Source organism: Dipodomys merriami, unplaced genomic scaffold (genome assembly GCF_024711535.1).
Source record: "Dipodomys merriami isolate MVZ:Mamm:240054 unplaced genomic scaffold, mDipMer1.0.p SCAF_45, whole genome shotgun sequence".
NCBI classification, from domain to species: Eukaryota; Metazoa; Chordata; class Mammalia; order Rodentia; family Heteromyidae; genus Dipodomys; species Dipodomys merriami.
The window spans coordinates 10,691,949-10,707,793 of NW_027206013.1; the positions used below are offsets into that span (position 1 = coordinate 10,691,949).

The window sequence follows — 15,845 nt, forward strand, 5'->3', positions numbered from 1 at the left end:
GGCATGTGACGCAAGCGCTCTACCACTGAGCCACCTTCCCAGCCCTTTCTTCAACCTGTTTTGAAGCATTTAACCCCTTGCCGTGATCACAACGTGCTGACAATTATGACACCTACTGTATGCCAGGGTTCCTTTGAGTCTTCTAGAATAGAGACAGCAAACTTCTTTATCAGGCACTAGGTAGCAGATATTTTAGGCCTTGCCAGCTATGTGGTTTTTGTCCCTTTCCATTCCTTTCTATTCTTTTCCTTTCCTCCATTCTTCTCTCTCTTTCCCTTCCTTCCTTCCTTCCCTCCTTCCTCCCTTATCTCTTCCTCTCTTCCTCTTTCTCTCTCCTCCTTCCTCCCTTCCTTTCCTTCTTCCCTCTCTTCCTTTCTTATCCATTCTTTCCTCCATTCCTCTACCTCCTTCTCTTCCTTCCTTCCTTTCCCTTCCTTCCATCTTTTTTCTTCCTTCCTTCCTTCCTTTCTTCTTTCTTTCTTTCTTTCTTTCTCTCTGTCTTCCTCCTTCTCTCTCCTTCCTTCCTTTCCTTCTTCCCTCCCTTTCCTTTCCTTTCCCATTCTTTCCTTCCCTCCCTCCCTCCCCCTTCTCTCCCTCCCTCCCTTTCTCTCTCTCCCTTTCTTCTTTTCTTCTTTCTCTTTTGTTCTCTCTTTCCAGTTCTTGAAAAATAATCATTCTTGTGTATGTGTGTGCTCACACACGTGTGCACGCTGGTATTTGGGGCTTGAACTCAAGGCTAATGCTCTACCACTTGAGCTCCACATCTGGCTTTTTGGTAGTTAATGGAGGTAAGAATCTCACAGACTTTTCCTGCCTGGACCAGCTTTGAACCTCAGTCCTCAAGTCTGAGTCGTTGGCATTACAGGGTGAGCCACCCTTGCCCAGTACAGAACCATTCTCAGCGCTTGGAAGAAACGGGCCTCGGCTGCATTGGGCCCTCGGCCTACAGGTGTGCGGTGGGGCCTCGGGGCAGCAGGGCGGGGGAAAGCCTGTCTTTCCTGTGGCTGCTGCAGGCGCTGCAGCAGGTGTGAAGGCTGGCAGAGGGTGGAACTCACCCCACTTTGTGGATGTGGAGATGGAGGCCCAGAGATGGAAAGCTGCCCGCAGCCACCCTGCCCCAGCCCCTCGCCCTGCATACCTGGGTGCGGATGTGGCCCGGCGGGGCTGCCCAGCTCCATGCGGACGTTGGCCATCTGCTGCAGCCGGGGCACGTCCACGGCTGTGAGCCACGACAGTGACTGCAGGTCCCCCGGCAGGTCCTCATCGCGGGTGGGCGGAAGGAGGCTGCGGAGAGGAGCAGAAGCTCGGGCGGGAGGGGGAGCTACAGCCAGTTGCTGGTGGGAGGGGGCTGCCTGGTGTCTAGAACACCCCCCAGCCCCTGCACCTGCCCCTTGTGGGGACTGGACATGGGAGCCTGGCCCCAGGGGTCCCCGTACATCCTGAGTGCTCCTTGAACTTCACACCCAGTCCAGATGGTTATCCATAACTTCCCAGGTGCCCAGCCCTGATGCAGCTCTGTTACTCCAAGGGGACAAAGATTCCTTCCCAGGGTACACATCCTTAATCCCCCCCAGTCTGCCAGGCTCCAATTTCCCGCAGTGGAACACCCCACACCCAGGTTCATTCAAAGGGTCACAGTCAAACTGAGGTGTGTGGGAAATCCTAGAGGAAATCAACCACCCTGAGGTTATATGGATAAGATACTCCAAGAAGCCAGGCACTGGTGGCTCACGCCTGTAATCCCAGCTACTCAGGAGGCTGAGATCTAAGGATCACAGTTCAAAACCAGTCCCAGCAGGAAAGTCCATGAAATGGACTCTTATCTCTAATAAGCCACAAAAATTTACCAGCGCACGCACACACATACACACACAAAGGACACAGTACATACCATCAAGCAGAGTTAGGGGTGTGGCTGAGTGGTAGAATATTTGCCTAGCATGCACAAGGTGCTGGGTTTGGTCCCCTTCCCAAATCCTATGTGTAAGATACATATAAAAATGAATGGATTTGCCGGGCGCTGGTGGCTCACGCCTGTAATCCTAGCTACTCGGGAGGCTGAGATCTGAGGATCTCGGTTCAAAGCCAGCCCGGGCAGGAGAGACAGTGCGACTCCTATCTCCAATAAACCACCAGAAAACCGGAAGTGGCGCTGTAGCTCAAGTGGTAGAATGCTCGCCTTGAGCTGAAGAGCTGAGGGACAGCGCCCAGGCCCAGAGTTCAAGCCCCATGACCGACAAAAAAAAAAAAAAAAAAAGAAAGGATTTAACATTTAGTCTTGAGTCCTATCACTGAGAAATCTCATTATGTCTATGAAAATGTTACAAAATCTAAAGCAAAATGTAAAACACTGGATCAACCCTTTTTTTTTTTTTTTTTTTGCCAGTCTTGGGGCCTGAACTCTGGGCCTGGGCACTGTCCCTCAGCTCTTCAGCTCAAGGCTAGCACTCTACCACTTGAGCCACAGCGCCACTTCTGGCTTTTTCTGCTTATGTGATGCTGAGGAATTGAACCCAGGGCCTCATGCATGCCAGGCAAGCGCTCTACCCCTGAGCCACCTTCCCAGCCCCTAACCAACATTTCTGATAATGGTTTACTAGACTTGCACTCCCATGTCGCAGCTGGGGAAACTGAGGCTCGAATCACTGAGTCCCTTGCTCAAAGCGGCATGGAGCTGGGAACAGGCAGCATGGCTGGAGCAGAGCTCATTCCCCAGATGAGTCTGGGGGCTCCAGGGCGGATCCGAACTCATGCCCACCGGGCCCTCTACAGGTTCCTGAACAGAAGTGGGAGGAGAGGTGGGGCTGCCTAGAGCCGACGCCAGCGCTGTGACTATGAGCCACCCCCCCAGAGGCCCACAGTCTTCAAACACCAGTGGGATGGGGTCTGAGACCAAGCTGAGGGGGAGAGGAGAAGGCAGAGGGACCCCAGTTAATCACAGCCTTCTGGGGGTGGGACTCTGGCATGGGGTCCCCATCACCTACTGGCTGCCTGGAGTCCCTGGCCTCCCTCTGCCACTCCCTCCATCTTCCGTCCCCTCCTCCCCGACTCTGGGCTCACTCTCCTTGTGTCTCTGGACCACAATTAGCATTGCCATGACCCCCCCTCCCCCCAACTCCCCCCTCCCCACTCCACCGCAGCCACCGCTGCTGCCACCGCTGCTCAGTGAGGCCCAGGCCCCCTTTCCTAGAGACTGGCATCAGGTGACTGACCGCCCGCCTGCCTCCTCCCATTGGCTGCCTGGCCAGAAAACCCAGCCCGGGGAGACAGTTTGAAAATTCGCCTGGGTCATTCAGTGGCAACTGTTGGGGCCCGCTGCCGGCCCCCAGTGGCCCAGGGAACAAAAACTCGACTGTTGCCCCTGCCCATGGCACGTGGCCCCCATTGTTCCAAGGTCTCTGTGCTTTTGTTTCGGGGGCCCCCCTGCTGCCACCCTCCAAGCCTGCTTCTAACTTATCTGGCTGAGTGACAGCCTCGGCCCAGGTCGCCACCATCTGTCCCCACAGGCCCTCAGAGACCAGGGCGAGAGGTAGAGCAACAAGGCCCGTTCCACGGCCACCTGGCCAACCCCAGCCTCTCTGCTTCGTGCCATAGGCCAGCCAAGCCCATAGGGTCTGCTGGTGTGAGCCCCACTCCTACTCAGTAACCTGTTATGGCTCCCTGCTTTTGCCCTGGTTGCTCTGGGGAAGAAGGGAGGGGAGCCAGGAGGAGGCTGAGATCTGAGGATCGCGGTTCAAAGCCAGCCCAGGCAGGAAGGTCCGTGAGACTCTCATCTCCAATAAACCAACAGAAAACCAGAAATAGTGCTGTGGCTCAAGTGGTAGAGTGCTCGCCTTGAGCTGAGGGACAGCGCCCAGGCCCAGAGTTTGAGCCCTATGACCAACAAAAAGAGGAGGAGGAGGAGGAGGAGGAGGAGGAGGAGGAGGAGGAGGAGGAGGAGGAGGAGGAGGAGGAGGAGGAGGAGGAGGAGGAGGAGGAGGAGGAGGAGGGAGTCCCTGCTAGTAGGGGACCCACAAAGCTCCCACAGATGTTGGAAGGCATCTTGCAAATCAATGAGCCCCCTGGATGATGTACTCCAATGGAGGGGCGAGTGAGACCAGCAGGTCCTGGGTTCTAATGCTGGTTCCCTTGAATCACTGTCTTCAGCAATCTGAGCCTCAAGGTTTTCATCTGCAAAAATGCCGGGCACCAGTGGCTCATGCCTGTCATCCTAGCTACTCAGGAGGCTGAGATCTGAGGATCGCAGTTCAAAGCCAGCCTGGGCAGGAAAGACCGTGAGACTCTTATCTCCAATGAACCACCAGAAAACCATAAGTGGTGCTGTAGTTCACATGGTAGAATACTCACCTTGAGCTGAGGAGCTCAGGGACAGCGCCTAGGCCCAGAGTTCAAGCCCCATGACCAACCGCTCCCCCCCCCAAATGCAGATACGCAATCATTCCTCCACCTCATAGGACATTGTTCTTTTTTTTTATTTTTTTATTTTTGTCAGTCATGGGGCCTGAACTCTGGGTCTGGGCGCTGTCCCTCAGCTCTTCAGCTCAAGGCCAGCGCTCTACCACTTGAGCCACAGGGCTACTCCTGGCTTTTTCTGCTTATGTGGTGCTGAGGAATTGAACCCAGGGCCTCATGCATGCAAGGCAAGCGCTCTACCACTGAGCCACCTTCCCAGCCCCAGGACATTGTTCTTATGCAGCAAAGGGGACAGTGGTCCACAGGGTCCTGTAGTCTAGCAGTCACACCAATACAAATGTCACTAGGGACATTAGCCAGACTCCTGGGGGTCTGCGACCTCCCACCCCTGACCTTTGACCACGAACTACATCTCTTTACTAAATGCTACCTAGAAGCCGGCCTGGGTCACATGCTGTGGGGTGTTACACCCAGACAGGCAATGGCGGCACCCCTAGGTCTCTCGGGAGGCCAGCACCGGGGTTGTGTCCCTGCTGAGTATCAGTGACCCCAGGGATCCCCTACATTGGAGCAGGGAAACCTCGGACCCCGTAGCGAAGGAACACAGCTCAGGGCTGAGCGCGCAGTGCATGGAGTGCACTTCCCACAGTTCTACGCATGCGTGGACACCAAGTCCTGCTGACCCCTGTGGCACGGCTCGGGGCGGGGAGACCTGGGTGAGGCTCAGCCTGGAGCTGGAGACATACCTGCACCCCACTTCACAGCCTTCACCCCGTCCTGCCATTGCTGGTGAACGATGAGCCTGGCCACTGCCAGTGTCCCTTCCGTGCAAAGACCTGGAGCCTTCTGGGAGTGGCCCCCCGGGAAGTCCCTGGCCGGCCTTCTGAAGTATCCTCACCGTAGGCAAGCCCTCACCTGGTCTGGGTCTTAGGTTCCCCCACTTAAGGCAGCAAGCAGCCCGGCAGGGGGACCCTCGGTCACCCACTGGTCTCAGCTCACAGGCTGAGCAGTGCAGTGGGGACCCTGTGACCGGGGGGCAGGTGACTTAACCAGCCCTGGCCTCAGTTTCCCCATGTGTACACTGGGAGAAATCACAGCTTCCCCCCTGCCCGAGGCACCTGCTGCATGCGGACAATGCTGCAGACCCCTCGGGGTCTTTCTCAGCCCCATGGGGTTCAGTCGCCAGCAGAGCTCCCGGCTGAGCCCCAGCCCCTCCCCCACGGGGCAGCTCTGGCTTGGCAGAGTTCAGCCATGCGCTTACTTTCCCTCAGCCACACCCACGCATGCAGTGCGTGCACACGCACTCCCGCCTGCCCGCTTCACGCGACACGCACTCACGCGTGACATTCACCCACGCATAGGCACTTGCACGCACACGCAGAGACAAAGGCATGCGCTTGCCCTCTTTCACCCGCAGGAAAAGGTGAGGCGGAGCCCCGCGCATTGCACACTGAGCCGCAGCCACCCAGTGCTGTCCCGTGCCTCAGTTTCCCCACTGGAAATGCCACTGGGGAGGGGGGGTGAGCCCCGTCTTTCTCTGTAGAGATGCGTCTATGCCGTGTGAGGATGGTCTGGGTGGGACTGTGAGAGCGGTGGTCACTCTGGGGGTCTTTCCAAAAGATGCCCAAGGTAGAGGCCAGTCCTGGGTTACCAGCCAGACAACAGCACCATGCAGGTCCATCGAGGTCAGAATAACACTCCCCCCCCCCCCCCCCCCCGTCTGGCTTTTTACACGCTCTGCTGTGCTCTGGGTTTTGCTCTAGAGGTTCTGAGCTCATGGGAGGGGCCCAGCCCTGGACCTCTCCTCCTCCCTCTTACCCCACCCCTCCCCCTCACTGCCCCACCCCCACCCCATGGCTCACTCTCCACAGGGCTATGGAGCCGCGTAGGCCTGCACCTCAGTGCTCATCCACCTCCGTGGGCCTTGGTTTGCCCAGCTGTAAGATGGGAGCGTGGGTGCCCATCCCCTCCCCCCAGCATGGCTTCCGCCACGCAGGTGGAGGCTCCCACAAATGCAGGTGGGTCATCCGATCCATCTGTCAGGCGCCAGCAGATGAGGAGGAGGAGGAGGGCAGGCGGCGACCCCCTTTTGTCTGCACCTCTGCAATGGACCTCTCCCAATGGCCTGGGGGAGGTGAGCTCTACCTCCATCCCACAGCTGGGTGGCTGAGACTCTGAGGGACCGGGCACTGTGTACCCGCCTGCAGCCTCCTCTCTTAGCTGCTCTGCCAGTTTGGCTGCCATGAACTGAGTTAGATGGCACAGTGATGTTCTGAGGAAGGAATGTGCACTGTGGGCCTCCTTGGTAGCCAGGTAATTTAGGACAAGTGGCTCTTAAGCTCAGTGGGCCTCAGTTTCCCCATAAGTAAAATACCCAGAATTCCCACCCGAGGGCCCAGATGGGAGGATAGGAGGAGACGCGTGCCAGACAGTGCCTGACACACAGTAGAGCCCCCAGTCACCTCTGCCTCCACCAGGCCCTTTGCGCCTGCCTTGGACGATCACCTGCCAGCAGTATTGCCTGGGAGGCCCAGCCCCAGCCCGGGGCCCGTCCCCCGCAAGGCATTTCCAGTCCTATTGCTTCCACTTGATTACCAGGCAATGCCACTGCGTCCCTGAGCCTCGGCTGGTAACAAACTGTCTACCAGGTGCCGTGGCTCACACCTGTATTCCCAGGATTACTCAGGAGGCTGAGATCTGAGGATTGAGATTCAAAGCCAGCCCAGGCAGGAAAGTCTGAGAGACTCTCATCTCTGGTTAAGCACCAGAAAACTAGAAGTGACACTGTGGCTCAAAGTGGTAGATCAATAGCCTTGAGCAGAAAAGCTCAGGAACTATGTCCAGGCCCTGAGTTCAAGCCCTATATCACACACACACACACACACACACACACACACACACACACACACACACACACACACGAAATTGTCCATGGCCACAAACCAATTCCTGTTTCTGGTCCAGCCATTACATTGGAGGGGATTAAGCATTGGGGTGGGGTGGGGAGTTGGCGTGCTTACTTAGCTAGTAGATCTTTTGTGATACATTTTGTAAGCATTTACAGGAAGAAAAAAAAAGAAAGACAGACATAACATGTTGAAAAATTCCCCAGGAGGTCAAGAGAGGGCACAAAGTGGAATGATTTGAAGAGTTAGAATTTTTTTTTTTTTTTTTTTGGTCAGTTGTGGGGCTTGAACTCTGGGCCTGGGCGCTGTCCCTCAGCTCTTTAGCTCAGGGCGAGTGCTCTACCACTTGAGCCACAGTGCCACTTCCAGTTTTCTGGTGGTTCATTGGAGATCAAAGTCTTACAGACTTTCCTGCCTGGGCTGGCTTTGAACCATGATCCTCAGATCTCAGCCTCCTGAGTAGCTAGGATGACAGGCGTGAGCCACCAGTGCCCGGTGGAAGTTGTTTTTTTTTTTTTTTTAATCCTTCTATTCTAGAACAATAGGTGGTTTAGGTGTGTGTGTGTGTGTGTGTGTGTGTGTGTGTGTGTGTGTGTGTGTGTGTGTGTGTGTTTCTGGGGAAACAGAGCTGTAAGGCTCCGAAAGAAGCCTGAACTTTTCTTCCTGGCCTCTAAGGCTTCCGGGAGACTGTTCTGTCTACCTGAGGATGGAGGATGCAGGGGTGAGGACAGGCACCAACCATCTCTAGCACCTGACAGCACCCCTCAGGGGGGTAGGGGGCTTGACTGAAAGGTGGGGCTCCCTGAACTCGGGGCTCGGGAAGAGATCCCCCATCTCTGGGCACAAAGTCTCTGAGTTCCCATGGCTGCACGTTTGTCCATCCACCCCACTCTGCGGCCCCGGGTATCCACCGTTTCTCTCCCACAGGTGAGAACAGCGTCATCCATGGCAGGGAGGGGGTGCCCCAAGGTCACCCCGTTTCTCAAGGGCCGATCTAGATATGAAAATGTCTAGATATGAAAATGACTCTGCAAGGGAGGCCACGCTGCCCCGTGACTCTGAGAAGAGCTGAAGATTCAAAGAACCAACAGCAAAGAACCCCCCCCCCTCTCCAGGCCTCAGTTTCCCTATCTATGAAAAGAACTTGCCGGCTCTGACCTCCAGGAAGTCGCAAAAGTCAGGGCAGCGGGTTTGTCACCTGCTGTTCCCAGGTGTGCCCCTTGGAGCAAGTTGTGTGCTTTGCATCTTGGCCACCAATGTCTGAAAGTGGCCAATGCCAGCGCCTGTTTAGTATCCGTGGCCTGGCATGGTGCTCACTACCTTGGGCCTCCATGTTTTAAGCTAAGCTCGTTTTAAGCAAGCTTGGGTCCTTCCTCCTGCTGCAGGAGCTGCTGGTGCAGGATTGCTCCTGAGGTCAGGGCCACCCCTGGTCCCCAGGCCTTTGTCTCCAGCTCTGGTGTCAGAACTGGGCTGGGTGGAGAGGCCCCTCCCCTGTCACTGATCCCAGACAGCTCCCTAGGGACTGGCCAGCCACTGGCAGCTGCTGCTACCCCTCCCCCACTGCACCCTGGCATTGATGGTTAACGGCTGCCCTGGGCCCCAGGAGATGGCCGGCCAGGCAGCTGTGCACAGAACCACATTAGGGCAGTGAATGATCTCTAGAATGATCACTGGAGATGTACACAGTGAATGAGAAGCCCATAAATTTTGTTTGTCTACAGGGTGGTGTTATTCAGGGAAGGAAAAATAGGAGTGATTGAAAGAGGAGCATCCATTATAAATGATCATAAAGGCTGCTCCCTGACCGAGCACCTGGTTCCAGCCTGCCTGATGCCTTGTCCCACCTCAGGAACACAAGCCTCCGGCCATCCTGCAAACCCGTTCCCTGAAGATTTCATGGGGAAAGCAACTGAGGCACAGAGAGGGGCAGCAACGTGTCCAGTGCCACACAGCATGGACAATTCATCCGCTTGCAAAGGCATTTATTTTGTGCTGGTATCGGGCTTGGGGGGGGTGGAACTTAGGGTCTTGCTTTCTTACTTGGCTTTTTTCACTCAGGGCTGGGATTCTACGGGCTTGAACCACACCTCTAGTTCTGTCTTGTTTGTTGCTACTTAATTAGAGATAAGTGTCTCTCAGGTTTGTCCGTCTAGCGCAGGCTCAGAACTGTGATCCTCAGATCTCAGCTACTGAGTAGCTAGGATGTGTGTCACTTCTATTTAAACTCGTCTCCTCATCTACCCAACTAGTACAAGGATGCAGTCCCCAGAGCATGGAATTGGGGGGGGGGGGGAGTTCAGCCCAGGAAAAGTAAATGGAAAGAGTTAAAGTCCCCAGCCCCCCTCCCCCCTCCCCAGCTGTTAGGACTGTGTTCCTGTTGGTTTCTGCCCTACTGGCTCCTGGCTGTTCTGTTCAGAGGGTAACCTATTCCAGGCGAATAGGAAAGGTTTGTGCTGGGAGTCTAGCCTGCTACTCTCTCCACTCACCACCCACCCCTGCCCGCTGGCCAGGGAACTGGGCTGCTGCTGCCACCCCCCTCCCCTGCGAGGCCTGTCTACCCTGCTCAGCCCTGTTTTTGCAGAAGTGGGGGGGCGGGGGGGGGGGCACAAACTGCCAGGGCTCTCAACTGTTTGTGGGCAGGGCTGACCCCTCCCTGTTGTGTGGTGCCTAAGTGCCTGGATGCGGGACCCGGATGCTCCTCAGCCCCCCCCCCCACCCCCCACCCCCCACCCCCCACCCCCCCACCCCCCCCCCCCCGCCTGCGACGACTCCAATGTGTCTACAGCGAAGTAGCTGGAGCTTCCAACTCAAACCACCACCACCACCACCACCTTGTGAGGGCGTGGTCTAAAACGACGGGGCGTGGTGGAATCCTGATGGGGCGTGGCCCGGACGGGCGCATTTTACAGATGAGGAAACTGAGGAAGCGCAAGCAAGTCTTGAGACTTGTTCTAGCTGTATTTTAGGGATGTGTAAGAGTCCATTTCTTGAGTTCCTGGCTTCCACCCAGATCCACTCAGTGCCTGCCTTGAGCACGGGCAATATCTCATTTAACTCCCTCCCTGAGTGGCATCTAATATCCCCTTGTCAGGAACGAAGGAGTGCTCGGAGGTCAACTCATCCAGGATCAGACAAACTCGGTTGTCAAAGCAACCCGTGCCACGGGCCGGTGCCATCTCACTCCACCGCACAGGGTCAGAGAGGTCCAGCCAGCCAGAGAAGCTCAGTTTGCACCCTGGCCCACCCCTTGGCAGGATTTGAACTCTGCTCCTACTGGAAGGAACCCTGGGAAAGGTCCTTTTATTTCTTGGATTCTCAGCTACTCATCAGAGCAGCGTCCTGGGCCAGGAGTGATGGGTAGGGACATCTACTGTCCCTCACCTGGCCCCAGCTCCTCACTCAGCCAGGCCCAGGGCCTGTTAGCATCTGTGGGCTCTCAGAAGGCAGCGTCTCTCTGACTGGGAGCTGCTGAGTGCTCAGGCACTGTTCACGAGCTGCCCTGACCCCAGGACTCAGACAGCCCCTGGGTAAACAGGGCTGATCCAAGGTGACAGCCTGCGTGTCCCAGGCCCGCCCCATTCGGTCCCCATTCCTTCCTAGGGCTGGGCCCATCCATTCAGACATGGTGCTTGCTTTGGGAAGGGGTGGGGGACTGGGAACTGGGGCAAGTCCCCCCCAGGTCCTCCCTTTCCATGGCTGTGTGGCCTTCACAAGCCCCTTCTCCCCTTTGGCTGGATTGGCCAAACCCCTTAAGGGCCTTTCTGTTTGTAAGGGTTTAAGACAAAAAAAAAAAAAAAAAAAGAGAGAGAGAGAGAATTTGGAGGGCACCCCCACCCCCTGAAACCCATTCCTTTCTATTTCAAGAAAGAACTTGGTTGGGCTGACCTCATTTTTCTATCTGGGGACCCATCCGGTCTTGAAGAACCCTCAAGACCATAGAATTCATAGGAAACAAGGCTCAGAGAGGGCACACCACTTGAGGAAGGTCACACAGCCAGGTTAAGCACCCAGGAATTCTGACACGCCACTTTCTATAACATCCAGGAGAGGAGAACTCAATTCTCTCCAGAAAGCTTTTGAAAGGGGACATTTTCTAAAGCCCCTGCTAGGGCCAGTGTCGAGAGAAAGCTGTCGTGGTGGCTGTCACCAGGAGCTGACCTCTTTTGGAGGGGACAAGAAACAGCAGGCATTTAGTGGTCCCTCCCAGTCCTGCAGAGGGACCTACTCTGAAATCACAACCGTCCGGCTCTCCTGCCAGGGTCCCCACCAACGGAACAACCAGAGAAACCGGTGTGATCACACTTGGAGCATTGACAAACAATCATCTCGTGTGTTCTGTGGTAGCCCTCACCTGTATTCCTGTGGGCGTCGGTGGTGATTTGGCCCTGAGTGGCGAGCAATCTCTGACATGATGGATGAGCTGTCACTGTCTATCACCTGGGAGAGGGGAAAGACAAGCAGAAAACAACAGACAAAACACACAAAAGACAAACGTCCATCAGTGGTGATGTGCAAACAGGACACGAAGCCCCCACTTTCCCACAATTCAGAAGGATGGGGGGATTCTCCCAGCACCCCCACCCCATAGTTCCTCCCGGTGCAGATTCCATTAGAGGCCAATGAAGAGAATGCCAGGAAAGTCTAGGTTCTTTCCCGTTCATGGGGGAAGGGCTGGGGATAAAAATGGGCACCTGCAAAATAAGGAATCTGACCCTTATCCCCTCCCCAATCTTCCATGTCCCATCTCCGTTTCCGTGGGGGACACTTTGAAAAGCTAACAATAGTTAAAAAAAAAAAAAAAGATCAAAGAGAAACTTGATGCGGGGTTTCTCTGGGTCAGACAAATCCTGACTTGTGTGTGTGTGGGGGGGGGATCTCAGAGCACCCCGATCGGCCTTCAGCCATGCCACGGACTGGGGAACCAGCCTGCCCTCCACTGCCCCCCGCAAACACAGCTCTAACCGAACCAAGTTTTCGGGTTGCCCCTCAATTTCTCCAATCAAAACCAGAGACGAATATAAATCCCGCCAAAGACTCTGCTCAGTCACCCGGAGTCCTCCTCGAGGAGGGTCCCCCGGAAAGAGGGGGGGATGGAATAGAGGGAGACGCCCCCCGTCCCCCCTCCCCGTCCTCCCCTCCCTGCGCCCCGGGGTCCCCCTCACCCGGGGAAGGGCGCTGCCCGGGGCGGAGGGCGCACGGCCCACCCTGCAAGGCGGTACCTGGAGCCGGTCCTCCCGGGGAGGGGCAGGGGGGTCCGGAGGAGGGGAGGGGGGCTCCCTGGCGCTCGCCCCTCGCCTCCTGCGATTTGGCCGCCGTCGCGGCAGCTCGAACCGTTTTTAAATTTCCCTCTTCTGGAGCTGTCCAGCTCGGAGCATGCGCAGTCTCCGTGCGGGGGGCTTTTTTTTCCCTCCCCCGCCCCCCAAGGGTCAGTTACAGGGCAGGGTCAAGGGGCTGCGCGGCGCTCCCGGCGGCGGGGCTCGCGCGCCCCGGGGTTCCGAGGGGGGCGGGGAGGGAGGGCGGCCACCGGGGCGGGGGGGGGGGTCCCCCGGCCATACGTCGCCAAAGGTGGGAGCCACGGCGTCCCCCCCCCCCCACGCGCTCGCGGACGGAGGCGGACGTGGGCCCGGTGGATTGATCTGCAAAAGCCGGGGTGCACGGAAACCTGCCAGGCGCCCCGGGGCCCAGGAGCCCCGGCCGAGGGCGGGCCAGGGGTCGGCGGCCACCCCCCCCCCGGCTCCCCCAAAGTGTGTGTGTGTGTGGAGACACCCCGCGACGCAGAGGCCAAGAGGGTCACCTGTCCCTTTAAGAAAGTTGGGGGGCCCTGGGACCGAGGAGGGGGGTTCCCCGCGAGCGGAGGGTGAGCCCGCGCTGGGCGAGCTCGGGATCCGGGGCAAAGGGGGGCGGCGGGGAGCCGTTGGGGCCGAGGCCCGCCGGTGCGCCCGCGCTCCCGCCGGGCCCCCGCCGGCCCCCGCCCGCCCCGGGCCCCGCGCCCCGCGCCCGCCCAGCCCCGGGCCCCGCCCGGTCCCCGCCCCGCCGCGGGAAAGGTGGCGCGGGCCGCGGGCTCGGCGGGGCCCGGCGCGGACAAAGGTCTCCCGGCCCCGCGCGCGCGCGTGCGCGGACCTGAGATTGCTTCCCTCTCCCCAGAGAACCCTCAGGTCCCGCACCCCAATTCTTGAGACCCCCACACCCTCCCCCCTCCCCAGTCTGCACGGACTCCCTTCTTCCCTCTCATCGCCTCTTGCGAGCTGCGATGGTCACCCCCACCTTTGGGGGGATATATGGGGAGCCCGAGTCCCAGCGCGCTTAGAGGGTGGGCGCCCGGGCCGAGGAGGGCAGCGCCCACCGCCCGGCCCCTCCTCGGCGTTCGTTTGATAGGAGACTCGAACCGGCCTCTCGCCCCAGCCCAGCGAGGCTGCAGTGCGCAGCGCCGCTCGCTATCCCCGGGTTATGAGCCCCGCACTTGCGCCCCCGGAGCCTTTTCTACTCTGTGTCCCCCAGTTCAGAAAGAAGCCGGGCCTGGCCGGGCTGGGAGTGTCTGTTTTTCAGGTGGGCTGCCACCTTGGCCCTGGGCCCTGGCTTCCCAATGGTTTTCTTTGGCACCTGCGCTCCTTCCCCCTCCTGGGTCAGCAGCAGTGTTTACCAGGCGGGGAAAGCATGGTTTACAGACCAGTTAAGGTCATCTTTCATCTCTCCAGGCCCTATCTAAGGCCTGGAGCTGGTGGCTCACGCCTGTAATCCTAGCTATTCAGGAGGCTGAGATCTGAGATCACGATTCAAAGGCCAGCCAGGGCAGGAAAGGCCTTGAGACTCTCTTCTCCAGTTAACCATCAGAAAGCCAGAACTAGAGGTGTAGCCCAAGTGGTAGAGTGCCAGCCTTGAGGTGGGGTTGGGGATGGAAATAGAGGCTAAGCCAGAGGCCCTGAGTTGTGCCAGTACTGGGGCTTGAACTCAGGGCTTGGGCATGAACCCTTCGCCTTCTCTCTTTGGATGCCCCTGAATGACTTAACTAATTCATTGGCTAAATTGTCTACCTTGAAAGCATTTGATTCTGTTACTCCTTCTTGGAGTGGTGGGCAATCCATTCCCTGATAACTAGGGTGACAGGCACCTAACGGGGGAGGGGGGAGGGGGGGAAATCTCATGAACTTTTCTGCCCAGGCTGATCTTGAACCTTGATCCTCTCCCTGTTAACCTCCCCAAGTAGCTGGGATGACAGGTGTGAGCCATCAGTGCCCTGATCTGTTTTTCTGGTGTAAATGAAAGAATGTGGCTTGATTACCTTTTGATCAGTTGCTTCTGTGTAGGAGTTGAGCCTGGGTTTTAAAGTTCCCTGCGAGCAAGATTCTCAGCAGCAGAAAGCAGACGCTCCTGATCCTACAGGAAGCATTGCACGGAGGGAGAAAAAGCCAGAGGTAAGTGACTTTTGGCTTCTACTCAAGTCACGTATTGAAAAGTGCTCTCCCCTGAGTCACTTAGGTTTTGAGAGTGTAACTGTGCGGTGGGACTGTTCCCTGTAGAGCTCATGACTTTGTATTTGTGAGGTTGACAGACTTCAAACCGACTGTCAGAACTGGGCATGCCCGTCTAGTTCTCTTCGGTGCAACGTGTGTTTGGATGGAAGGATTCAAAATATCAACTGTCTTGGCAAAAATGAAAGCAGATTGCTTATTGGTCAGACAGCTCAGTTTCATCTCAAGTTGTGACTTTTGTGTGGTTTCTTGCTCCAATTGTGTAGTGGCCTGGAGGAAACTGGATCGATGTGGTTTGTGGTGATGATCTGTTGTGTTTCTCTCCCCCCCCCCAAACTGCTGGGTGTGTTGACTCCCAAAGGCTGTATACAAGGAAGCAACACTAAAGTCCTTTTGGGGGGCCCTGAGTTCAAGCCCCAGGACCCGCACAAAAAATAAACCTGTAGAGGGAGCAGATAGTTGTTGTTCTTCGCTGCTGTTAGCGTGATGGGGACACGGGCTATGCTTGCCTTTGGAGCGTGTTTGAAGAGGAACTGTTAATGAGGGTTCAGAGACATCCTTTTCACAAAGGATGTTCCCTGTTCTACTGGTTCCAGGAAGGGAATTCTAGAATGTCTGAATCCTTGGGAGTCTGTTGTCTCCTCCTGGATCCTGTTCATCCATGGTCTCGTCCTGTTTTTCAGAAAGGTGTAAATTAACTAGAAATTTAACCTATGAAAGCTCCCAGGCAAGCTGTGGGGGCTTTTTTTCCCCTCTGTCTATTGTAACCTCACTTTGGTGGCGGTGGTAAGTATGTCCAGGAATTTCTGAAGCTTTTTTTTTTTTCTTTTGTGCTGGTACTAGGGTTTGAACTCGGTGCCTGGGTGCTGTCCATTAGCTTTTTGTTTTTTGCTTGTCTGGTGCTGTACCACTTGAACCACAGCTCTGCTTCCTTTTGCTGTGGTTGGTAATGAGGGGTGGTACTGGACAGGTGGTATGAGTGGTCGAACGGCAGCCTAGCAAGCTGTAGGCCCTTAACTTCTCTTAAGTTTCCCAATACTGGAAAACAAAACAACAA

At 56.6% G+C, this 15,845-nt stretch overlaps 1 protein-coding gene across 1 annotated transcript in view; it reads right to left on the minus strand.

Annotated features, from left to right (window-relative positions):
* Foxn4 (forkhead box N4) overlaps positions 1-15,845 on the minus strand; it is a 36,285-nt gene that overhangs the window by 9,125 nt on the left and 11,315 nt on the right. The window contains exons 2-3 of the mRNA XM_069994233.1: positions 11,671-11,756; positions 1,139-1,284 (exon numbers count right to left, since the gene is read on the minus strand). Coding sequence (XP_069850334.1) covers positions 1,139-1,284; positions 11,671-11,756 — 232 coding nt within the window. The remainder of the gene's footprint in view (positions 1-1,138; positions 1,285-11,670; positions 11,757-15,845) is intronic.